Below are 25799 nucleotides of genomic sequence, written 5' to 3' on the forward strand. Positions count from 1 at the left end.
CTCAGGTGATGCAATGTCTTAGTTTGGAGAAAATTAGAAGTCGAACTTTTGATCATCGATTTGACTTTGAGAAAAGGTGGGGGTTCTTTTGCCCGCCACTATCATTTGATTTGAGTTAATTAAGATGGTCCCCTTCTGATTCTTGTTTAAATGGATTTGAGTTGGTAGATTGATGTTTTTCTTTTATGGAAGCTTGTATGGCGTATAGCTCCAGGGTTGTGCTCCCAATGGGTATTTTTCCTGGGTTTTTTTCTGTTAGTAGGGTTTTTTTTGTATTAGTTAGTAGGGGTTCTTTTCTACTTCTTTCTTTTTTCCAAAAAAATAGTTTTAACATTTTACTGTAGCCCCCCGGCCAGCCTCAGGGTCGCTCGGCTCTCTGTCGATAAATAAAAGGCGCCACACTTATCAAAGTTCAGTCTCTTCGTGCACAAACAGTTGGAGCTCAGGACCCTTCTTCTTCACCCTGCGACCCCTCGGACCACCTCAACCAGCCACCTGGGACCAACAACAGTGGTCGACCAGACACTTCACACGAGTCCATCTCCGTCTCCTCCCCTCGCCGAACACCCCGCTCGGGGTCCGACCCCGTTAGTGGACTCACAGTACCTGGTCCATCCTCTGTCTCTCTGTCCTGCCTTCTGCCCCAAAACCCCGCGCATACAATATCCTCAGACACACCAAAAGCATAACAACTATCGCAATTGGTTCATTCGTCCTCTTATCAATAGATAATCCAAAACAGACTACTAGCGGGAAGGACTTTCTCAGCAGTTAACATAACAAAGAAGCCCTTTCAATTATAACATAAAAAAGAAGCCATTTTAATTAGACTACGCAGTAACATTAAAAAAAGAAACCCCTTACACTATTTTTTCTTATTATTATTGTCTAGATTTGTTAATCAGTTATTTGATAATTTAATTCTTATTGTACATATTGACATGTTGACTTCATACTTTAATGTATTTTTTGCTGATTTTCAATAATAATTAATAAAAAAATTTAAAAATGAAATGAAATGAGATCAGGTAAAGAACAGTTCATCACCTACCTATATTTTACAGACCCTTCTGCTCATAGCTAAAGTTCTTTCAGGAGCAATATCCATGTAGGCTATGCTTCACCAAGACTGTGAGCTTCTGAAAGCTCAAATCCAAGCTTTCAAAGTTCAAAACCACGAGAAAATTCTGCAGGTGCCAGAAATCCAAGGAACACACACAAAATGCTGGAGAAACTCAGGAGGCCAGGCAGGTGATAGGTGATAGATGAAACCAGGAAGGGGGAAGGGAAGTTCAAAGTACATTTATTATCAAAGTACATATACTATATACAACCTTGAGATTTGTCTCCTTACAGGCAGCCGCAAAATGAAGAAACCCAATTGAACCCATTAAAAAAGAAGACCATCAAACATAAGAACAAATCATGCAAACAATAAAACATAAGCAAATATCATTCAGAACTAAAGTTCACGAAATTGAGTTCACAGCCATGATCCAGTCACAGCCGATCCAAGAACCTGTAAGTTGCAGGCCACAGCTTCAGTTCAGCGCAGAGACGAGTAAACCTCGCTGAGCAGCAAGCTGCACACCAGCCCATCCCTCGCCTCCGGCCCCAACACCCTACCTTTTCAATCTGGCCCAGCACTGAAATCAGACAAACCTGGGCTCATTTCTCACCCTCGGGCACAGGTCCTGCTGCCTCAATTTGGCCCTTACCCAACCTTTACAATCTGGCCTGACACTTAAATCAGTCAAACATTGACTCGTTTCCAGCTGTCAGGCATGGCCCCACCGCTTCGCCTTGGACTCACAGCTTTGAATCAACTCCAAGTCCGCTCCAGCGAAGGCCATATGTTGGCTTGTTCCTCACAGGCCCCGCCACCTCCATTCGGTGCATACATGACACACTGCAACCATACTGCACCTTCGAGTCTTCAGTTCACACTGCAAAAATGCCAGGTCATACAGGCAGTTCGAAAGCTCACAAAGGGGAAATATAGGCTATTCGTTACAGTGATCGTTTTACAGAAAATGTGTCATTCATGAAGTAGTTAGCAGTAGTTTTGACCTGTAGCTTTGATCTGTTCCTGGGCTTTTTTACCTGCTCAATTTTAAGATCACTAATATTCGCTGTTTCCCGGCCCTTAGAATCACTGCAGACTGCTGCCATTGATTACGCTGTCACTTCCTCCGGTTTTATTTTATTTGGAGATACAGCACGGAACAGGACCTTTGGGCCGCCGAGCCGTGCCACCCAGCAATCCCGAGCCTCATCACAGGACAACTTACAGTGACCAATTAGCCTACCAGCCAGTATGGTTTTGGACTATTGGAGGAAGCCAGAGCATCTCGAAGAAACCCACGTGCACACAGGAAGAGCGTACAAACTTTCTTACAGAAGACTTTAGAATTGAACCCCAAACTATGACATCCTGAGCTGTAATTGCATTGTGCTAACTGCGATGCTACAGTGATGCTCATGCCTCGGGGAGCTCATCCAAGCTCCAGAATTACAGATTAAATTAGTAAATTGGTTCATTGTGATCATGTAGTGAAGTACAGTGAAAACCTTGTCTTGCAAACTGTCCAAACAGATCAATTCATTACAAAGGTGCATTGACATAGCACAAAGAAAAGCAATAACAGAGAGCAGAGTGAAGTAACATAGTACAGACAAAGTGCAGTGCAGGTAGACAGTCAGAAACATAAGAAACACAAGACGTAGAAGCAGAATTAAGCCATTGGGCTGATTTACTATCCCTCTCCACAGCATTCTCGTGCTTCCTCTCCATAACCTTGAATGTATTACTAATCAAGAACCTATTAACTTTCACTTTAAATGTACCCAATAACTTGGCCTACACAGCCATCTGTGGCAATGAATTCCACAGATGTGCCGCCCTCTGGCTGGAGAAATTCCTCCACATCTCTCTTCTAAAGGGACACCCTTCTATTTTGAAGCTGAGCTCTCTGGTCCTGGACTCCCCCACTATTGAAAACATCATCTTCATGTCCAGTTTATATGGACCTTTCAGTGTTCAGATGGTTTCAATGAAATTCTCTCCCCCCATCATTCTTTCAAACTCCAGCGAGTAGAGGCCCAGAGCTATCAAAGGATCCTCAGACATTAACCCTTTTATTCCCAGAATCATTCTTATAAACCTCTGATCCTCTCCAATGCCAGCACATCATTTCTAAGATAAAGGGGGCAAAACTGCACACAAAACTCCAAGTGCTGTCTAACCAATGCCTTATAAAGCCTAAGCATTACATGCTTGTTTTTATATCCTATATTATATAAGGTGCAAGGACACAACAAGGTGGATTGTGAGGTCAAGAGTCCATCTTAACATACTAGGAAACCATTTCATAGCCTTATAACAGTGGGATGGAAGTTGTCCTAAGCATGGTGATACTTGTTTTCGGGCTTTTGTATCTTGTGCCTGAAGGGAGGGGCAGAAGCGAGAATGTCTGGGGTGGATAAGATCTTTGGATATGTGGCTGATTTACTGAGGCAGTGAGAAGTATATACAGAATCCTTAAAGGGAGGACTGGCTTCCATGATGTGCTGAGCTGTGTCCGCAACTCTCTGCAAGTTTCTGCAGTCATGGGCAGTATAGCTGCCATACCAAGACAGGGAGAATTTGTGTTAACAAAGCAAAATTATGTATTAAAGACCTTTCAGAAAGCACCAGGGAAATTATTCAAAGACCATGCTTATGATGTCCATCAAAAAAAGGAGTTCCAAAGGTTCACAACCCTTGGAGAAAAATGTTCTTGCATGTTTTCTGGGGAAAGATGCTCTTGCCATAGAGCAAGTACAATATAGGTCTACTAGACAGATTCTGGCACTGCAGGAGTGTTGTATGAGAGGGTGGCTCAATTAGACATTTAGAAGAATGAAAGAGGATCTCATAAAAACAAGACTGAACACACCAGATATTTTCCTAATGGCTGGAGAATTCAGAACAAAACCTTACAACCTTAGGAAATCGGTATGCCTTTCAGAACTGAAATCAAGATAAATTTCTACATCCAGAGTTCAATAGTTCCATTTAATAGCAGAGAATGTATTACAACCTGAAATCCTTATTCTCTGCAGACATCCTCGAAACAGAAGGAAACTCCCAAAGGATAAATGACAGAAAAAGCAAAAGAACCCCAAAGCCCCAGCACCACCCCCCCACACAAGCAGCAGCAAAACAAAAAACCCTGCCACCTCCCCTTCCCCCCACTTATTCTAGCATTAAACATCAGCGTCCCCATCACCCATCATGCAAACAGCAGCAAAGCCAAACAGCAAAGAGGGAGGCGATGGGCAGGCAAGAACATAAGGTGAGAGAGGGAAAAGGAAATGGGGACTGGTGAAGGTGAGTCCCCTTTTCCCTCTCTAACCTTATCTCTTTGCCTGCCCATCACCTCCCTCTGGTGATCTTTCCCTCTTCTTTCTTCCATGGCCTTCTGTCTTCACCTATCAGGCTCCCCCTTCACCAGCCCTTTATCCCTTTCATCAATCAACTTCCCAGCTCTTTACTTCATCTATCCCCCTTCCCTGTTTAATTTATCGCCTTGTGTTTCTCTTTCCCTCCCCCAACTTTTAAATCTACTCATTTTTTTTCTCCAGTCCTGCTGAAGGGTCCTGGCCTAAAACGCCAACTATACTCTTTTTCCATAGATGTTGCCCGGCCTGCTGAGTTCCTCCAGCATTTTGTGTGTGTTGCTTGGATTGCCAGCATCTGAAGATTCTCTCATGTTTGATGTTAGAATATGAAGAACGTTAGTGTTTTGCTGATGGGCTGGGAGAAGTCACCCTCTAGAAACATAGAAACATAGAAAATAGGTGCAGGAGTAGGCCATTCGGCCCTTCGAGCCTGCACCGCCATTCGGTATGATCATGGCTGATCATCCAACTCAGAACCCTGCACCAGCCTTCCCTCCATACCCCCTGATCCCTTTAGCCACAAGGGCCATATCTAACTCCCTCTTAAATATAGCCAATGAACTGGCCTCAACTGTTTCCTGTGGCAGAGAATTCCACAGATTCACCACTCCCTGTGTGAAGAAGTTTTTCCTAATCTCGGTCCTAAAAGGCTTCCCCTTTATCCTCAAACTGTGACCCATCTTAGCGCCATCTTTTGCTCCAACCTTCATATTCTTTGCTTCTCTATCATACAAGGTTGTGGACAACATCTTAATATATTCAAGAAGGAAATTGACATATTTCTCAGGGCTGGAAGACTTCATTTACAGCCCCCGGTCACTAATGGCTTGCCTTCTCTACAGATAGGGTGGCATGGTAGTGTAACAGTTAGCATAATGCCATTACAGCAGCAATGATCCAGGTTCAGTTCCTCCGTTGTCTGTAAGGAGTTTGTACGTTCTCCCTTTGAGTGTGTGGGTTTCCTCCAGGTGCTCCAGTTTCCTCCCACATTCCAAAGACATATGGGTTAATAGGTTAACTGGTCATATGGGTGTAATTGGCAGCATTGGCTCATTGGACTATGCTGTATCTCTAAAACAAAAGTCTGATTCTTCTACACTTCTATCCCCCACCAACATGGCCCTTCAGATCTTATGTGAATAGAGACTTAAACAGCTCCCTTTCAGCAATATCCTCATTTGCTTGGCTGGCCTTATCCTTACATTGTACCACACACCCATAACCCCATTTACTGTCTTCAAATCAAAGGTGTAGCTAAGGAAGTTAGCATTATCTCAAGTGGCACCTTTTCTGTATATATGGAAAATCCTTGTTTCAAACGTCCTTCTTCACCTCTCTATCCGGTCCATTGATAACTATATTTGCCCACTGCATGCATTCAGCCAAAAGACAAGAATTTCATGATCTTGGCTGACAAATTGCTGCCTGCTCTTCTCGTTGCAGGCAAAGGTTAAGAACCAATACTTGTTATGTCCACAGATATCCATAGGTTAGGGCCACAAGAGACTGCAGATGCTGTAATCTGGACCAGTGAACAATCTGCCGGAGGAGTTCAGCAGGTCAAACAGGATCTATGAGAGGAAAGGAGTTGTCAGTCTTTCAGGTCAAAACGCAGGGTTTCTATCCAAAATGTAGTCTCCTTTAGGCACTTTGTAGCCTCAGGCCTCAATAGTGAATTTAACAGCTTCCAATAACTAGCCTTTCCTATTCTGTGTCAAGACTGGCCTGTCATCAACCTAATTTTCTCTCCATAGATGCTACCTGGCCCACTGAGCATTTCCAGCATTCTCCTTTTATTTCAGCTTGTCAACACCTGTTGTGTTCTGCACCTCATGATTCCAGTACAATTTTTGTTCCTGTCCTTACCTATCTTCTCCTATTTACACTCTTCCACAGCAATCAGCCATGATTAACGAGCATTTATTTCACCTCTTAGATGACATTGAAAGTAATTGTACCACAGGTATTTCCTTATTTCTCCCCCACCCCTCCCAAAGGATTATTTTCAATTCACTTGTGCAGTTATAATGAAGCGCTACTGACCTGAAAAATTGAATCTTCTTTCCACAGATGATACCTAACCTGATGCACATCCTCAGCAGTTTTGGTTTTATTTGATACTTAATCTGTGTTTCCTTCAGGCCACAGGATCAAGCGGAAACTTCATGGGGAATTGCCTGTATTACAGATTTCTCCAGAAGTGCACTTTCCAAGAACACTTAGCTATAGCCTTGTGGTGGGAGGGAAGTCTCTGCCTCTTTGCACAATGAACATACCTCAGGCTGGTAATTTTCTCCACCATTACATCCAAATCACTTTGGCCCCCAGTAAATGGTCTGCTTCTCCTCTCCCATCATTGGAGCATACATTCATGAAGCAACAGCACTGTCCAGTAGTTGCAAGTGTCAAGTTTATATTATTCTCATGTCATTTTGAGTGCTGCTCCCCCAATTTGTTGCTGAGAAGCTAAGTGAGTGTGTCCAAACATCAATGCAAACAGACAAGTGGCGTTGAAGTTGCAACGTTACACAGGGAAACCCAACAGCATTATTGTGAGAAACTCCTGATCAAGAACACAACAGTTTCTGCAGCTGTTGGAAATTCAGAACAACACATACAAAATGCTAGAGGAACTTACAGCTGGTCAAACAGCAGCTATAGAGAACAATAAACAACTGACATTTTGGGCCGAGAGCCTTCATCAAGACAGTCCTGCTGAGTTCCTTCAGCATTTTGTGTGTGTTACATCATGATCAAGGATGGCTGTCCTCGTGCAACATAGAAACATTTCGAATGTTGAAAGGGTTGGACAGAGTAGATGTGGAAAGGTTGTTTCCCTTGGTGGGTGAGTCCAGGACAAGAGGCCATAGTCTTAGAATTAGAGGGTACCCAGTTAAAACAGAGATGAGGAGAAATTTTTTTAGCCAGAGGGTCATGGATTTGTGGAATTCGTTGCCACATACAGCTGTGGAAGCCCGATCATTGAGGGTGTTTAAGGAGGAGATTGACAGGTATCTAATTAGTCAGGGTATCAAGAGATATGGGGAAAAAGTCGGAAATTGGAACTAGATGGGTGAATAGTTTAGCTCATGGGGGAGCTGCGGAGCAGACTCGATGGGCCGAATGGCCTACTTCTGCTCCTTTGTCTTGTGTGATCTTGTGATCTTCTGAACTTCTAAGTACTGTGTTGGGGCAATACACAACACTGCTTTAGTTCTAGTAAAATGTGAAAAGACTTCTTAGGTTCTTAAATCAACTTTATCTTTGAACTTCATTATTACCATACTTTGGTCCTTCTATTGTATTTTCATTTCAATGAATATGGATGCTGAAAACATCAGTTTGATGTTTGTTTAATCTACTTCGTTAAGTATTTTTAAAATGCTAATTTTAATATAAGCTAAATCCAAAAGCAAATTCAAAATGAGTTTCTTATTCAGAGAATAGATTAGAATGTGGAACTCAATAACATGGAGTCTTAGATGTATTTAAGGGAAATTAGATGAACTTTTGAGAAAAGAAAGACTGGAAAGGTGGGTAAAATTCAGCAGTGAAATTAAAAATACTTGGAGCAGTAATGTCAACATGACATTGTCAGGCCACACAGTCTATTTCTTTTTCTCTGCTGTGATTCCCATGTAATTTCTCTAACTAAGTCTAAATTATGAATTCCCGTGTGAAACATCAATATGCATAACAGATGAATATCTTAAATGAACATCATTATAGGATATGAATATTGAAGTGGTCAGTTGTGAGATACCACAGAAGGAACCCCCATACCCCTCAAATTAAAACACAGTTGAAAGAGTGTGATGTGATGAACTCTCTCCCATGTATTTTATTTTTCATGAACGAATCAATCATTTAGTTTAAACCGGAGTTGGGATTAATCCCAATTCTTAAAGAATTGTGAATGACACAAGACCTAAAAAAAATGTTCAGACTTGAGAGTAGAGAAGTGCAACAATGCAGGAGTAAATTGTGCTGAGCAGAAATATCTCAGAGATTTCAAAATCCACCTATTTACATTACTTGAATTTACTTAAGGGATTCCTAAGCAAAAAATTATGTTTCCTCCCAAAGCATGTCATAGATTTGTTGTGTTTATGATTTACAGGTACCTATATTTCACCTGTCACTACACTTTAAAAATTAGTCATTATTATCTGTTAATTGATGGGATGCCATCAAAAGTGCTCGTTATGCACAAATGCAAGTATACCAGGCAGGTTTATCTCTTGTATAACCACTGATTTGTAAAATAATTTTTTTATAAGATTTGTACATTTTTACAAATTCATGTATTTTTCACAGTATGTGGTAGTTTATCCCCAATCACTGGCAGAAAGCGGTATAGCAGCTAAACTAACAGTTTATCATTTTTCTCATTTTTCATTGGCTAAGTATTAGCACATTACCCACGTATTGTAATTGTTTTAATCATGTAGCCTATTAACTAGTTTATTCCTGTCCAAAGAATTTTCCTTAACTTATCTATAAAAGTGATGGATTTTTCAAAGGCACCATCTTTATTCCTTTTGATTTCACCTCTTGTCATCATTTCTCAGCTCTTTATTCAATTTGCTTAGTATTTATATGTTTATTTGTACTTTAAAACAAACTGAAATCTTAGAATTAAGACTATTCATCATCTCTGACTCCTGGAAAAACCCCAAGGATCAGAAAATAAACAGAGATCTAACACCACTAAAAAATCTGTTTATTAATCTTTTTTTAAAGGTGAAAATAAGATTCATTTCATCCCAGGAATGATTGGCCCCTTCTTGGGTGTGACATTGGTGCCACAGATCGAGGTTCGGAATGTAATGATCCCAATCTTCCATGACATGATGGACTGGGAACAGCGAAAGAATGGCAGCTTCAAGCAGGTAGGCTGAGTGAATATTAATGACAGAATAGACTATTTCAATGATCACAGCCTTATTTGGGTTCATTCGGTTCAGGGATAGGGATTTGAACCGCAAGTTTGACAATGTTACCTTTACTTCATGTTATAAATATCTCAGCAAAAGTATGTTCCTTTGCAGAATCTAGAGTACAGTAAATATAAGCCAGTGAGCATGAAGAATGGTGATAGAATGGTGAAGAGACTTGCGTTACTTTGGGCACTTAGAAATCATACTCAGATTGGGATCATGCAATGAACTTAAGAGACAGAAGCAGGAGTGTCTCAGTAGCACCTCAATTCAATAGGATCATGGCTGATGTGCTCTTAGCCTCAATACTCACTTGCTTGCTCTCCATAATGCACGACTTTATTGACTTAACTCTGTATATTCCAGCCATAAATATGATTCCGCCTCCACAGTTCTCCAGAATGGTGAACTCCAAAGATTCAGAACTCTTTGAGATAAAGAAGTTCCTCTTCTTAACTACTGGATTCCTTCATGAGGGAAACTTCAGCTCAGTACCTATTGCTGGCACAACCCCGAAGAACATTGCTTCAGTGGATAGGCTCTTTGGCCCATTCTGTCCATGCCAACTTTGTCCCATTTGACCCACGTCCCTCAAAACCGTTTCTATCCATGCATCTGTCCAAATGTCTTTGAAGTATTATAATTCTACCTACCTCTATTGCTCCTCCTGGCAGCTTGTTCCAGACCACCTCTTGTACTTTTGAATTCCAATGCATAAAGGCTGAACTATTCATCCCAAGAATCAGCTGAGTGAACTTCTGCTGAATTTCCCTTCAAATGCAGAAATTTCCATTCTTAGTAAAATGAAAATAGTAAAACTCCATGTGTGGTTTTACCAATACCCTGTCCTGATATAGTAAGATTTTTCTTTTATACTCTGTCTGTTTTGCAATAAAGATCAACAGTCAGAACATTACAGTGCAGGCCTTCAGCCCACAGTGTTGTGCCAACCTTTTAGTCTACTCTAAGATCAATCTAATCCTTCCTGCCTACATAGTCCTCCACGTGCCTATCTAGGAGTTCCTTAACTGTCCCTAATGTATCTGCCTCTACCACCAACACTCTCCACCTCTGTGTAAAAAAAACCTCTGATATCCCCCCCCCTCCATTTTATGCCCCCTCGTGTTAGCCTTTTCCATCCTGGGAAAAAGTCTCTAGGTTTGTTAGAGATGAGAGATCAAACTAAATGGAAATTAAATGGCCATAAACATTCCTAATTCTAGTTACATTGGAAGTAGAATGAGGGGTAACTAACAATCAGCTTGAAGGAAGTAGATCGTCTTTTAAGTATGTTACTGAAACTTCTAGCATGTGTTTATATTGTTGACCACAATCAGTCCTATTTCCCTGACTTCAACACCCCCCCCCACATACATACACACACACACACACACACGCGCTCACGCGCGCGCAAGGGAAGGGGGTGAAAAGTTGAATCTACATGGTAAAAGCTATTAAAATACCTGTTTGATGGTGGGACATCTGTATTTTCAGCCAGCCCAGATAATTATCAAGTAAACAAGTGGCCCCCACTGAGGACTATCTGAGTCTCCTCCTCCAAATGTACTGAAGTTCCCTGACCCATCGTCTGCATCTGCCAGTAACTCTCTGCTTCCCTCACATACTCTCAACTCATTTGCCAGCTTAAGCCACAGGAATCCCTGGCAGGCAGTCCACCACTGCTCACACCACTCCCACCCTCCACTCACACTCCCAACAACCAACTCTAGGCATCAACTCATAACCCATATGCCAATCATAGGCCTCGTCACCACCATTCACCAGCATCAGCTTCTCTCCCCATGAGCCCACCAGACCAGGTCTCAGGCACACTCTGTGCCTGGCTTTGGCCCAGCACTGCTAAATTTGCGAGGGATAGACCAACTACCATAAAATTAGTAAATAGGTTAATTAGTATCATCTGTACTGAGGTACTGTGTAAAATAGTGGTCGCCAACCTTTTTAAGCCCAAGATCCCCTACCTCAACCTTAGTGAAAAGCAAGATCAACCCACTAAATCGTTTACAGAAAAAACAACTCAGATTGTACTTCCAATTTGAGGCCTTTTATTTGGGCTAATTGTATTTGAATTACATAAAATGCTTTTGTCAAACTTTCAAATTAATTCAACCAAGAAAACACTATAACTAGCATATCAAACAGGCCATAGCTGTATTTCTTTGAGAATATTACAATACTTCATACCTTTTGTAGTAACTTCTACTTTGAAAAAGGACCACTCGACAACTTCATGTCCAAAGGAACAACTTTATCTGGGACGGCAAAACCAATGCGGCGGAGGGACTTATACACACGTGCGCAGAAAAGACCGGAAATAAAACCCCGCAACCCCAGAAACAACCTCTGTTTACAAACAGCTTTCTGTAGTGGGAGTATTGCTATATTACCATTATCCGAATTGGTATTAACTTATCTTTATAATGCTCACATTACAACACTTCTTCCCCCTTTAAATTCCAACATTCCCCAAATGTAAAAGAACTGGGAAACAAAAAACAATGGTGTTATTATCTTGCGTACCTCTGAAACTTATACTAATGTCTCAGTAACAGTTTACCAATACAAAACACCTGAAAAACGTGGCAGATTCAACATTCAGTCTAACAAAGGGAACTGTCCATTCAAATATTCAGTCTGTCAGGAGATTTGCGAGAGCGCTGTGCTGCAACAGATGAAAATTATGAAATCTAAGTACAGGAGCTGTCGTACAGATAGGGTTGCCAACTTTCTCACTCCCAAATAAGGGACAAAGGTAGCAGTCAAGTACAGGACACTTGTGTTTACCCCGAGAAAGAGAAAGACTACCATGAAGCCTTGCGCGAGCATCTGTGTGCGTATGCGCGTACATGCCAATTTTTTTCTACAAATCGGTTTTGGCTTAATCTTCCCGATGCTGTTAAGTGAAACTACTTTGTACATACATTATTTCTACTTTATATAGGCTGTATATTTATCATATCATTCCTGCTTTTACTATATGTTAGTGTTATTTTAGGTTTTATGTGTTATTTGGTATGATTTGGTAGGTTATTTTTTTGGGTCTGGGGACGCTCAAAAATTTTTCCCATATAAATTAATGGTAATTGCTTCTTCGCTTTATGCCATTTCAGCTTATGAACGGTTTCAAAGGAACGCTCTACCTTAGCTGGGGAAATACTGGACAAGGGCGGTCCCGTATGGGACAAACCAATTTAGCCCAATATATGGGATGTCCCGGCTAATACGGGACAGTTGGCAACCCTACTTACTGACAGACACCTCACAGACTGTCTCAAACTGTCCGTAGTTATGAGCCAACTTTCAGGGAACTAGCAGAAAGTATTCAGCCCCAGTCATCACACTGAGTGCAACAGTCAGTTTTTATTCATTTATTTTTCGTGTTTGAAATAAAATTAAATAATGAAACATAGAATTAAAGGTGTTGTAATGTGAGCATTATAAAAATTATGATAGTATTTCCCGGTCGCGGGGTTTCACTTCCGGTCTTTTCTGCTGCGGTGCATGGCGGGGGAGCTACACACATGCGCACTGGGCAGAAAGAACGGAACTAAATCCCCGCAACCCGGAAACAATCTCTCTTTACAAACAGCTTTCAGTAGCGGGAGTATTGCTATATTACCATTATCCTAATTAGTATTACTTATTTTTATAATGCTCACATTACAACAGTATTTGTGTATTTATTTTTCTTTTTTTTTCGGGATCTACTGGGAAAGTCTCAAAGATCGACTGGTTGGCGACCTCTAGTGTAAAACATTGTTTTACATGCCATCCATACAGATCATCTCATTGCAACTGTGCATTGAGGTAGTACAAGAGAAAACAATAATAGAGTGCAAAATAAAGTGTTAGTTACAGAGAAAGTTCAGTGAAAGTAGACAGTAAGGTGCAAATCCACTACGAGGTAGGTTGTGAGGTCAGAAGTCCATCCTATCCTACAGAACCTGAACAAACTTTGCGTCATAAATGATGTTATTCCATGTACCCAGCTGATCTGCAGGGTGATTTGTAGGAGGAAGCACCCAGGAAATTGGCATAGACCAACCTAGCAATCATTATAAACCAGAGCAATTAACATTACTCTGAGTTCACCAGTTTTTTTTAAACCATTATCTGGTTATTATCACATCGTTATTTGCGGGACATTGCGTGTTTACTGTTTTTTCTGAACTTCAAAAGTACCTCCTGTTCACTTGCTCGTTCCTCCATTTTATCCTTTCTGCATCCCAAACTTGTTGTACCTTTCTTTCAGACATCAATATTAAAGTGCAAGACCTGTTGCTGAGTACGGTGCCAGTTTGATGGGAGACCTCCACACCTGGTGTGTAGGCCAGAGGATTTTAGGAGTGGTGGTAGAGGCAGATACTCTGTATTAGGGACATTTAATAAGCTCTTAGGTAGGCACATGCATGATAGAAATATGAAGAGTTATGTAGGAGGGAAGGGTTAGATTGATCTTAAAGTAGGTTAAAATGTTGGCATATCGTAGGCTGAAGGGCTGTGGTGTTCTATGTTTTAAGTTCTAAAATATCGAGAAGTAACAGACATATACTTTCATATTTCTGGAAATATTGCCTGTTGCTTACTTGCTAACATTTTTTTATTCCAGGTGGAAGCAGAACTCATCGACAAGCTGGACAGTTTGGTGTCAGATGGAAAAGGAGATGAAAATTACCGTGAGCTTTTCAGTCTCCTGTAAGCAGCACTGACAGGGCTTTGGTAACATTACTGATGAGGTGTTATGAAACATCTGATAGCTGAAGATTTGATTCAGTGAATGGCTCAGTTAATGTGAACAGCAATGAGAATCTTGCAAATGTTTGTAAATACCTTAGCAAATGAGACTGCAGTTCCTTATAATGGAAGTTTCATAACCTAGATCTCCCGCTCTTATTGTGAGAAAGCCTTTTTAGGCAGTCCCTCAGGACTGAGAATGACTTATTTCCTCTCTGTTTTCCTGGATTCTGAGGTTGCTGTTGAGGCCAGTTTAGGAACCGCAGACCCTTCAGTAGTTGGGACATGTGGTAACTGATATGTGGCAGGTAGAGAGTTTATGAGGGCTTCTATGAGTTCCCAGGTTAAAGCCTCAAGATTAAATGTTGTACTATAGACAAAGAGGACATTCAGCTCTTCAGGCCTACACCATCATTCAATATGATCATGGCTTATTATCCATTTCAGTATCTCCACTTTGTCCCATATCCCTTGATCTCAATAATATTTTTAAAAAAGCTTCTCTCCTCCTTGAATATATGTAACTGTTTTCTGTGGTGAAGAACTAGGCAGCATAGTAGCATAGTGGTTAGCATAACACTACTATATCACCAGTGACCTGAGTTCAATTTCCACCACTGTCTGTAAGGAGTTTGTACATGCTTCCCATGACCACAAGGATTTCCTTCAGCTACTCCTGCTTCATCCCACATTCCAAAGATGTATTGGGCAACAGGTTAATCACATGGGTGAAACGGGGCAGTGCAAGCTCATTAGATTGGAAGGATCTGCAATCGTGCTGATTCTCCTAAAAAAAAACTCCACAGGTTCACTTTCCTCTGGATGAAGAGGTTTCTCCTGACCTTGGTTCTAAATTGTAAAACTTATACCTGAGATTGTGATCCTGGCTCTGTACTCCCCAGCCACTAAGGATGTCATATAGACCTGTTAAAACTTTACGGGTTTATTTGAGATCCTCTCTCATTCTTCTAAACTCCAATGAAGACAACTTTATCAGCACTCTCTCTCCCCACCTTGTCACCATTTTCATTGATTTAGATGACATTTTTTGTACTCTTACCACAGCAAGAAAAGCAGGCCAAACCGCACAGAAACCTCAAGAGAAGAGGTCTCACCATGGCCCTGTGGAGTTGCAGCAGGACTCCTTGTATTGAATCCTCTTTTAATGATGGATTTGCAACTGGATCCTCACCAGGAAACCACGGTCAACAGTGGCACACCACAGGGATGTTTCCTTAGCCCACTGCCCTACTCTGTCTACACCCATGTGGCTAGGCACAGCTCAAAAGCCAATGACACAATTATTGTTGGCAGAATTGAAAATGGTGACAAGGAGGCGTACAGGAGTGAGATAGATCAAGTGGTTGAGTGGCGTTGCAACAACATCCTTGCGTTCAATGTCAGTAAGACCAAGGAATTGACTGTGGGCTTCAGGAAGGATTAGTCGAGGGAACGCACACTAGTCCTCAGTGAGGGATCAGAAGTGGAAAGGGTGAGTAATTTCAAGTTTCTGGGTGTTATCATCTCTGAGGATCTATCCTGGGCCCAAGATATTGATGCAATTACAAAGAAAGCACAAAGCAGCTATACTTATTAGGAATTTGAGGAGAATTGGTATGTCACCGAAGACGCTCACAAATTTCTACAGATGTACCATGGAGAGCATTGTAACTGATTGCATCACAACTGGTATGGCCACTGCACAGGATCAGAAAAAGCTGCAGAAAGTTGTAAACTCAGCCAACTCCATCATTATTAGTAGCCTTCCCAATATCTAGGACACCTTCAAAAGGCGATGTCTCAAGAAGGTGGCACTAATCCTTAAGGTACTCCATCACCCAGGACATTCCCTCTTCTCATTGCTACCATCAAGTAAGAGGTACAGGAACCTGAAGACGCACACTCAACATTTCAGTAACAGCTTCTTCCCTTCCGCCATCAGATTTCTGAATGGACAATGAAACCATGAACACTACTTCAGTATTTTTCCCTCTCTTCAAAGGTTTCAAAGGTACATTTAATGTCAGAGAAATGTATACAATATACATCCTGAAATGCTTTTTCTTCGCAACCATCCACAAAAATAGAGGAGTGCCCCCAAAGAATGAATGACAGTTAAATGTTAGAACCCCAAGGTCCCCCCACCCATGGTCCCCTCCCTCCCACGCATAAGCAACAGTAAGCAAAAATCCTCCCTCCCCCCTCTGGCAAAAAAAAGCATCGGCACTCACCACCGAGCACTGAAGCATGAGCAAAGCAACAGCAAAGACACTGACTTGCAGTTACCCCAAAGACCACTTGTTCACCCGGTATTCAACATACCACAGGCTCTCTCTCTCTATAATAAGGGAGAAAGGGGTATCTCTGTTTCACAGTGAGAGGGGAGACATAACAAACACCTCGCTGGTTTACAATGTTAAAAGTCCATTGCGTTGCTTTTTCTGAGCTCTATGCCCAAAGATCTCAGGACTCTAGGCACACGATCTAGGCACTCTTCCATCTCCCATAACACATCAGTCTTCTGACACTGACCTCCAAACCCCCATCTCCAGAGCCACGGAAACTCAGTCCCCTGAAGGTGAGCGGAGCTCTTAGGCCGAGCCCTTGGCGTGCCGAACAACAGCCAGTTGTGAAACCCCGAGAGCGGGTCCCATTCTCGCAAAGAACCGTAGTCAGCATGTAACTCCAGGTCAGGGTCTTCAAAAGAACCCTGAAAGGGAAAAATAGAGATATTAAAGATGGAAATAGAGCTGCTTCTGAAGATGCAAGCAAAGGAATAGCTGTTAGGCGCCATTAACCCTCCTAAGCTCTGCCTCTTTTTGCACTTTTTATTTAATTTATTTGATATATATACTTCTTGGTGAATGTTGAGGTTGCTCGTCCGATCCGTCTATTGATCACAGGGTCTAGGGAGAGACTGTCCATGATGGTGGAGCCAAGGTATGTAAACTCGTGAACTATCTGCAGCTCGTAGTTGTTGATGGTAATGACGGGGGGGCGGGGAGTGCTCAACGCCTTGGCCCAACACGTTGGTTTTCTTCAGGCTGATGGTCAAGCTGAAGTCCTGGCAGGCTCTTGAGAAGCTGTCCATGAGGCATTGCGGTTGCTCTTCAGAGTGTGTTGCCAGTGCCGCATCGTCTGCAAACAACATGTCCCTGATGAGTACTTCACGAACCTTGACTTTTGCCCTCAGCCGGGACAGACTGAACAGCCTCCTGTCCGATCTGGTGTGGAGGTAGACACCATCAGTTGATGTTCCAAAGGCGTGCTTCAGCATGACTGCGAAGAAGATGCCAAACAGGGTGGGGGCAAGCACACAGCCCTGCTTCACACTGCTGCGGATGTTGAAGGCCTCCGAAGAAGAGCCGTTGAACTGAACGACGCCCTTCATGTCTGTGTGGAATGACTCAACTACCCTGAGGAGCCTCGGGGGGACAACCAATCCTGGCAAGGATTTTGAACAGGCCGTCTCTGCAGAGGCTGACAAAGAGAGTCTGGGAGAACAGAAAGCTGACGACGCACACCAAAGTTGCAGTCTACAGGGTCTGCGTCCTCAGTACACTGCTTTACGGCAGCGAGACCTGGAGCCTCTACTACAGACAAGAGCGGTGTCTCAACGCCTTCCACCTTCGCAGCCTGAGACGCATCCTGGACATCATGTGGACTGACCGAGTCACCAACAATGAGGTTCTGGCCCGCACCCAGATACCCAGCCTCTTCACCCTGCTCCAACAATGCCGTCTCCGCTGGCTGGGCCACGTACACCGCATGTCAGACGGGAGGATCCCGAAAGACCTGCTGTACGGGGAACTGGCCTCTGGCAAGAGAGCACAAGGGTGGCCCCATCTTCGTTTCAAAGACGTTTGCAAGAGAGACATGAAGTCACTGAAAATGAACATCGAGAGGTGGGAGGACATCGCAAGCGATCGCTCTCACTGGAGGCTGGAACTACGCAGAGGTCTGAAAAGAGGAGAAGAGAGGCTGAGGCTTGCTGCTGAAGAAAAGCGCACTCGTCAGAAAAACAGCACCAAGACAACACTGGAGGACAGTGCTTTCAAGTGCAGTCGCTGCAGCCAAGACTATCACTCCCATGTTGGAGTCTACAGCCACAACAGACGCTGCTCTAACACAGTTTGAAGCAAGGCTTTCCAGGCGCAGATCCATGGTCTCCCAAGACTAACGGTTGCCACCAATATACTTCTTAATGTAATTTATAGTTTTTATTACTATGCATTGCAAAGTAATGCTGATGCAGAGCAACACATTTCACGAGATATGCCAGTGATATTAAACCTGATTCTGACAACATACTATTTGCCTTCCTAATTACTTACTGCAACTGATGTACCAGGAGACTCTGATTTCGTTGCACCAACAGTTTGCCCAAGCTATTACCATTCAGGCAATAATCTGTCATAACATATACAAAATGCTAAAGGAATTTAGCAGGTCAGGCAGCATCTATGGAGAGGAATAAAAGTTTTCTTTTTGGGTCAGGAACTTTCATCAGAACTTAGTGTTCAACTTTGTTTATCCATCTTTGTGTTTCAAAAACAATGTTGATAACCTCACTTATACGCCCATTATATTGCATACTCTCACAAATTGTGTTTATTTTTTATCTTTTATCTTTTTCCCCACTAATCTAATTTCAGGATTCAAAATATTTATGTTTGATACTTTGCTAACTTTTCTACAAAGAAGCTATGTTTATAAGTCTGAGTCCTTCTTTAGAATTTCTGTATGGCTGTCTCCTTAAGCTTTTCCAATGTATGTCAATACCCATTTTGAATTAGAGTAACTAGAATTGAGTTCATCATTTTGTGACTTTTGTTTGCCTCCACTGTAATGCAGCGCCATTGAAATGATTCCCACCACCCAGTTTTTTTCTCTCAACGTGTATCTAGTTGTCTTGATATGTTAGGATATGATCACATATACTTCTTTTTAATTCTTGGCTAATGTACTTTTTTATATTCCCATGATGATTGCCGATGTTTGTATACAGATTAATTCTGACTTGTGTATCTGAGTTCACCTGTACTGAATAATTATGCTAATTCTGTTAGATGGAAAGTGTGTAAATCAAAGAGTTACCCACCTCTGTCTAAATTTGATATAAAGAAAGGACCGTACCTGGTTAGATATTTGAAAGAATACATAATACTTTAAGAGTCTGGTTAGGCGAGAGTTGTTTTCTTTGGAACAAAAGTGACAGAAGTGAAACTTGATTGAAATGTATCTGATTATGAGAGGCTTAATTAAGGTGAATAGAGGTGATCTGTGTCTCTTAGCAAAGAACAAAAGCTAGGGGGTGTAGGTTTAAAGTAATTGATGGGGATAATTAGACAGAAACTGGGGGAGACAATCCACTGAAAGGGTGATAGAGACAGTTTCTCAAGGCATTTTAAAGTATTGGATAGCCTCCTGTAGAAAGATAACCTATAAATCTTTGAATAAAGTGGTGGTGGGAAGTGGATTGAAGAAAAAACAATTTCAGTCAGTTTGGACATTATTGACCAAATGTTCTTCCGTGTCACAAAATTTGTATGACTTCATGATTTTTGGTAAGGTCAGTATCAGCAAGAGGGGTGATAAAGATTATTTGCAATAGTGATTTCCAGTTTCATCTTTATTATGTTGATATTCTCTTGTATACAAAATCATGTACAGTATTATAATTCAATTTCTGATTCAAGATAGCATGCACTGTATATGAATAAATAGTCGAAAAATGTGTTCCTTTCTATGGCATAAAATTGCTGACTATTGTTAAATATGGTTCAATGAACATCTGCCATTCTTCAGGGTATTGTTCAGCTGCCAGTATTTATATATTAATCTAAGCATGAAAATAACATTATGAGGTTGAGGTCTCACAGCCAGGTCTGATCTGCCCTCAATCAGTAACAATATGTGCAGTCCCAGCAGGGTTATTGGTCATTGATTAAGAGTAGGAGCCATGCCTGAGAACCATGCTGATTGCAGTATCCACAGGCTGTCATTGCAGAGATTAGCTAAATCAGCAGTGAGCTGCAGATCTTATTAATCTGCCTGATCTGTACACTCAGTATCTCATCACTTGGTGTATTTTACTGACAGAGCCTTCACAAGTCTTTTTTTCATCCAATTGCATTAAACAGAAGGCTGCAATCCATATTCTTCTCGGTGAGATCATACATAGAGACACGGTGAAACTTTGCCTAACTTGTGTGTATTCAGAAGGTTTAGGTGCTAACCCTATGCCAGGACCTGACATATGAGAATGAATGAAAAAAATTTGAAACCTAAGGATAGAAATCTCATTCAGTATTACCATTATGTTACCATTATCATTTCTTCTGCCTTTATATTAGTTGATCTATTTCTTAACCCTATTTACTTACCTTGGCTTCATGTTCCTAAGTACCCATAGCTAACAAAATTATATCAGTTCAGAAAAAACCTACAGATGCTGGAAATCCAAAACAAAAGCAGAAAACACTGAAAGCCCTTGGCATCAGAGGGGAGAGAAACTGAGTCAATGTTCCAGGTCAGGGACCATTTGGATGTAGCTTTATTTGTTGAATGCTTTCAGCATTTTCTGAAAACTGTATCGTTGCCAGTTTTGAAATTTTCAGTTGACCTATTCTCCGTAACCTTTTGAGAAAATCCGTTCTATATTTCCACTGACCTTTGCATGAAGAGCTGTATACTGGTTACAGGTTTAACTGACCTAGATCTTATCTTAAGATTATGACCCCCACCTACCCACCCCCATCCCATTCTTAACTCTCCCTCATAGATCTCTTTTTTACCCCTTCAAACACATGTTGATAATCCATGTACTGTCCTTCAGATAAGACTTTGGAAAAGGTAAGGTCATTCAAGAGTTCCAATATCTGTTCTGGTTCATGATGGGATGGAACTAAGTAGGTAGCAGAGTGACTTTTACTGCCTTGTAATTTTTTTCAAGTATTACTCTCACATGTAGCTCATGCCAGCAGGACCCCAATCTGAGACATTGTAGACAGAAGCTGGTCCTCTCTGTTTCTGGACTGCTTATGGCTGTCCACTACAGACATATGTAGTCCAACAACTTAAGTAGTTTTTCACCAACTTGGCTGAAGTGGCAAGGATTGGGTGTCAGGGCATGGTGGAATGAGGTGGCAGGGAGCTCTACACCATAATAACTGTCATCAAACTAAATTTGAAGGTTGTCACTAAGAGAAAATACAACATAATTAGTTACTGTCATTGAATAATTTGTGTGTTTCATTTACCATTAATATTCATTAAATCATCTCATCAGTCTATGCCACTGTAACCACTTCAGTAAATTATGCAGGTGGACTGATGAAGGAACTTTCAGAAAAATAGAGTATTACAGGGTAACCTGTGTTGTTGCAAGTATTTGAATACAGAGACGTTATGGAGATTACAATGTAGTATATGTATATAAGTACTAGAGGCATATAGGAATTTACTGTCAGCAAGGAGATGAACTGTTGCAAGGGTAACTTGAGTTCTCCGGTAAATATAAAAAATGATGAGTGTTGTGGAGTTTTATCTTTGTTGGTTACTTGATCATTTATTCTTCTTATTCTTTCGGTGTTATAAGTACTTAATATTCAGGGAAACCCATCCCAAGGAGCCTTTCCTTGGATTTAATGAATTAGTGATGCAATTTTGTTTAACCATCGTCATCTTTAAGTGTCATGGCGTACGACATGGGCCATTATGGTCTCCATGACTATGATTGTTCTTGTCAAATTTTTCTGCACAAGTGGTTTGTCATTGCTTTCTTCTGGGCAGTATCTTTACAAGATGGGTGACCCTAGCCATTATCAATACTCTTCAGCTATGTTCCCGCTAAGCTGTGCGCGTGTGTGCACACACGTTTTTCAACGAGCACACAAAGGAAATTAATGTGCGCACAAAAGGTTAGTTACCTAAAATAATGAAGTGATTAATAAATATACTTACTGAAAATAATCTTCTAGCTAAATGTTTCTGTTAACTAGTGAGTTGTTTTTATAAATAAAACAATGCTCAAATGGTGGCATTTGTACTTCAAAATGAACAGTTTTGCAACCTTGCACAGTTGATGGACATTGGGGGAACCTTTCTTGCGCCTCATGTGGACTGTGAGTGAGGTTTTAGCCTAATGAATCAACTCAAAAACAAGCTGAGAAACTGTTTAGGTGAATGTCATTTGGATATGTTAATGAGAATCAAAAGCTATCAATGGGATGGGAGTTCTATTAGTCTAGGTAGAGTTTACAAAGAATGGGGAAATGCCAAAGACAGGAGAGAGAGAAAATAACTGAGTGACTTCAATATGTATGTTATTTTGTTGTTATTCTGTGCAGTTTTATGTCAAATATTTTGTAAACCTACATAAACTGTGCCATGTGTGCATTCAGTGCGCACATACTTTTGTCACAGGAAAAAAATTTGCACAACATAAGATGTTTGTGCACATTGACTACTAAAAGTTAGAGGGAACATTGCTCTTCAGAGATTGTCTGCCTTGAATCAGTGGTCACATAACCAGGACAAGATATGCACCAGCTGCTCCCATGGCTTCACGTGACCCTGATAGGGGGCCTAAGTAGGTGCTACACCTTATCCAAGGATGAGCTGCAGACTAGTGGAGGGAAACAGTGCTTTATACCTCCTTTGGTAGAAACTTATCTCCAACCCGCCACCCTCTATTTAACTATATCTACAATAATGGCATGGAGATGTAGAGATGGAGGTCATTCTTATCACTAGATTCTCAACTATAACAGTTATCCTAAGCCATTGGGAAGATGGGAGGTGCATTGTATGCAGTATCTCTGTAGTGTTCTTTTGTTAAGTCAGAACATTCTAACTCAAACATTCATTTCAGAGCTCAAAGTAAATTATCAAAGTACATATATGTCACCACATACAACCCTGAGATTTGTTTTCTTACCGGCATACTCAACAAATCCAATAACCATAATAGAATCAATCAAAGACCGTACCCAGCAGGGCAGACAATCACTGCGCAAAAGACAACAAACTACACAAAAACAAAGAAAAAACAGGAAATAATAACAATAAATAAGCTATAAATATCAAGAACATAAGATAAAGAGTCTTTGAGTCCATAGGTGTGGGAACACTTCAGTAATGGGGCAAGTGAAATTGAATGAAGTTATCCCCTCTGGTTCAAGAGCCAGATGGTTGAAAGGTAATAACTTCCCCAGCCTGGTGGTGTGAGTTCTGAGGCTCCTGTACCTTCTTCCTGAAGGCAGCAGCAAGAAGAGAGCATGACCCGTATGGTTGTGGTCCCTGATGATGGATGCTGCTTTCCTGTGGCAACACTCTGTCTAGATGTGCTCAATGGTGGGGAGGGCTTTACCAGTGATGGACTGGACCATATCCACTACCTTTTGTAGGTTTTTCCATTCAAAGGCATTGGTGTTTCCATACCAGGCTGTGATGCAGCCAGTCAATATATTCACCACACAGCTATAGAAGTTTGTCAAAGTTTTAGATGTCATGCTGAATCTTCACAAATGTCTAAGGAAGTAGAGGCGCTGTTGTGCTTTCTTCGCAATTGTACTTATATGCTGGGCCCAAGACAGGGTCTTTGAAATAATAACACCTAGGAATTTAAAGTTGCTGATCCTCTCCACCCCCAGTGAGGACTGGTTTATGGACCTCCAGTTTCCTCCTCCTGAAGTCTCCTTGGTCTTGCTGACATTGAGTTGTTGTTTTGAACACCCAAGTTAAACTGCTGTAACTAATTCCTCAACTCTGAGGTAATGTTTCGACAGAATAGACAGCTTTCTTCATTGGTTCTGTTTTTTAAGTTATAACATAGACATAGCTCATTGTCATATGCTTTGTAAGTAAACAGTGAAAATAGCTAGCAGTGTCCCCTGAACTTCAGTCTTAATTATGTTTATGGTGAATGCAAATATTTTGGCTACTGTTCTGTATAACACAGTTGCTTGTATCATGTTGTTGGGGCAGTAACGAATTGCTAAGATCAAGGATTACCGTATGCTGCTGCTCCCTTGACTATGACATTCCTCTGCACTCAATGCTGCAATCAGCAGCTAGTGCAGCTCCTGAATTTGCTGCAGTTTAGCTGAGGGAGTCATAGTCTCAAGACTTACAGGCTTGACCAGCATAGAGGTAAGCAATTATGTCTGTGTTATCACAGCATCAGATGTGCAGTCATTAATCACTGGACTTCTCTGTGACAATCTTTAATGAAAGTGCATGATTAGATTAAATAATTCCTCTAGATACGGCGTAATCTTCCTATGTATCAATAACAAAGCTATTTTTGTAGTCTTTCATTAACTCAAAACAACTGGAACTGACTGCTTGCTCCAGGCAGATAATTCTTCTAAAGATAAACAAGTTGTCATCCCTCCCCCACAGCTCTGTCACTATTGCAAACCTGCCTGGGGACTTTTTTGTCCTTCTGTTGTTGCTTTTATGGTGATCTTGCTTGCCGAAATGAATTTGTGTTGGATAATGAGTTTGGCCACATGACTGACCTTTCAGTGGGAGAACAGTTAAGGAACTGAGATCCTTGAACTTCGGATGTTAAGAGAGACAGTGAATTTAGTCAAGAAGGAAAAGGAAGTGTAGGTAGCAAAAATCTTGGGAAGCTAAAGTCAAACAGAGCATTCGAGTATATACCTCAAGAAGGGAATTAGGGGACCCAGGAGGAACTATAAAAGTAGAGTTAAAGAAAATCCTGGGGCATCCGATACATACATCAACAGCAAAAACAATTACTTTGCATCAGTATTTACCTAGGAGAAGGACGTGGAGGATAGGGAGTTCAGTGTGGAGTGTGCTAATTTGCTAGGGAATTTGGAGATAAAGAAAGAGAAGGAATGCGTCTCTTAAGACAATTAAAGGTGGCTTAGTACCCAGGGCCTGATGGGATATACTCTAGATTATTAAGAGAGACAAGGAATGATTGGCCCTTGACTAATATCTTCATGTCCTACCTAGCTACAGAAGAGGTCCCGAAGAACTCGTGAGTAGTTAATGTTGTTCCATTATTCAAGGAGGGAAATGGGGATAATCCTGGAAACTATAGAACAGTGAGTCTTAATCAGTGGTAGGAAAGTAACTGGAGTTACTAGGAATAGGATATATGAGCATTTAGAAAAACATGACATAATTAGGGGCAGTCAGCATGGCTTTGTGCTGTCATGTCCCACTATCTTGATTGAGATTTTGAGGAGGTGGCAGGGGTTCTTGTTGAAGGTAGAACTATGGATAGCATGTACATGAATTTGAAAAGGTTCCCCTTTCGGAGTCTCATCAGAGGATTAAGATATTTGGGATTTTAAGTTAATTGGTTGTTTGTATTCAGAATTGGTTTACCCATAGAAGATAAAGGGTGGATGAGACTTATTCTGGATGTAGGTTGTGACTGCAGGTTGTGTCACTTAAATCTTTGACAAACTTCTATAGATGCACAGTTGAGAGTTGCATCACGACCCAGTATGGATGCACCTAGAACAGAGAAGCCTACAGCACAATCCATTACAGGAAAAGCCCTCCCCACTATTAGCATATCTTCAAAGAGCGCTGCCACAATAAAGCAGCATCCATCATCAAGGATTCCCACCATCTAAGCCATGCTCCCTTCTCACTGCTGCCATCAGAAAAGAA

At 41.4% G+C, this 25799-nt stretch overlaps 1 protein-coding gene across 8 annotated transcripts in view; it reads left to right on the plus strand.

The window, feature by feature from the left end:
- The window catches only part of dock3 (dedicator of cytokinesis 3), a 966938-nt gene that overhangs the window by 813925 nt on the left and 127214 nt on the right, over nucleotides 1-25799 (plus strand). For all 8 annotated transcript variants that reach the window (XM_063067780.1, XM_063067785.1, XM_063067784.1 and 5 more), the window contains 2 exons: nucleotides 9187-9335; nucleotides 14014-14099. In XM_063067780.1, the coding sequence (XP_062923850.1) occupies nucleotides 9187-9335; nucleotides 14014-14099 (235 nt within the window). The remainder of the gene's footprint in view (nucleotides 1-9186; nucleotides 9336-14013; nucleotides 14100-25799) is intronic.

Source organism: Mobula hypostoma, chromosome 15, assembly GCF_963921235.1.
Source record: "Mobula hypostoma chromosome 15, sMobHyp1.1, whole genome shotgun sequence".
NCBI lineage: Eukaryota > Metazoa > Chordata > Chondrichthyes > Myliobatiformes > Myliobatidae > Mobula > Mobula hypostoma.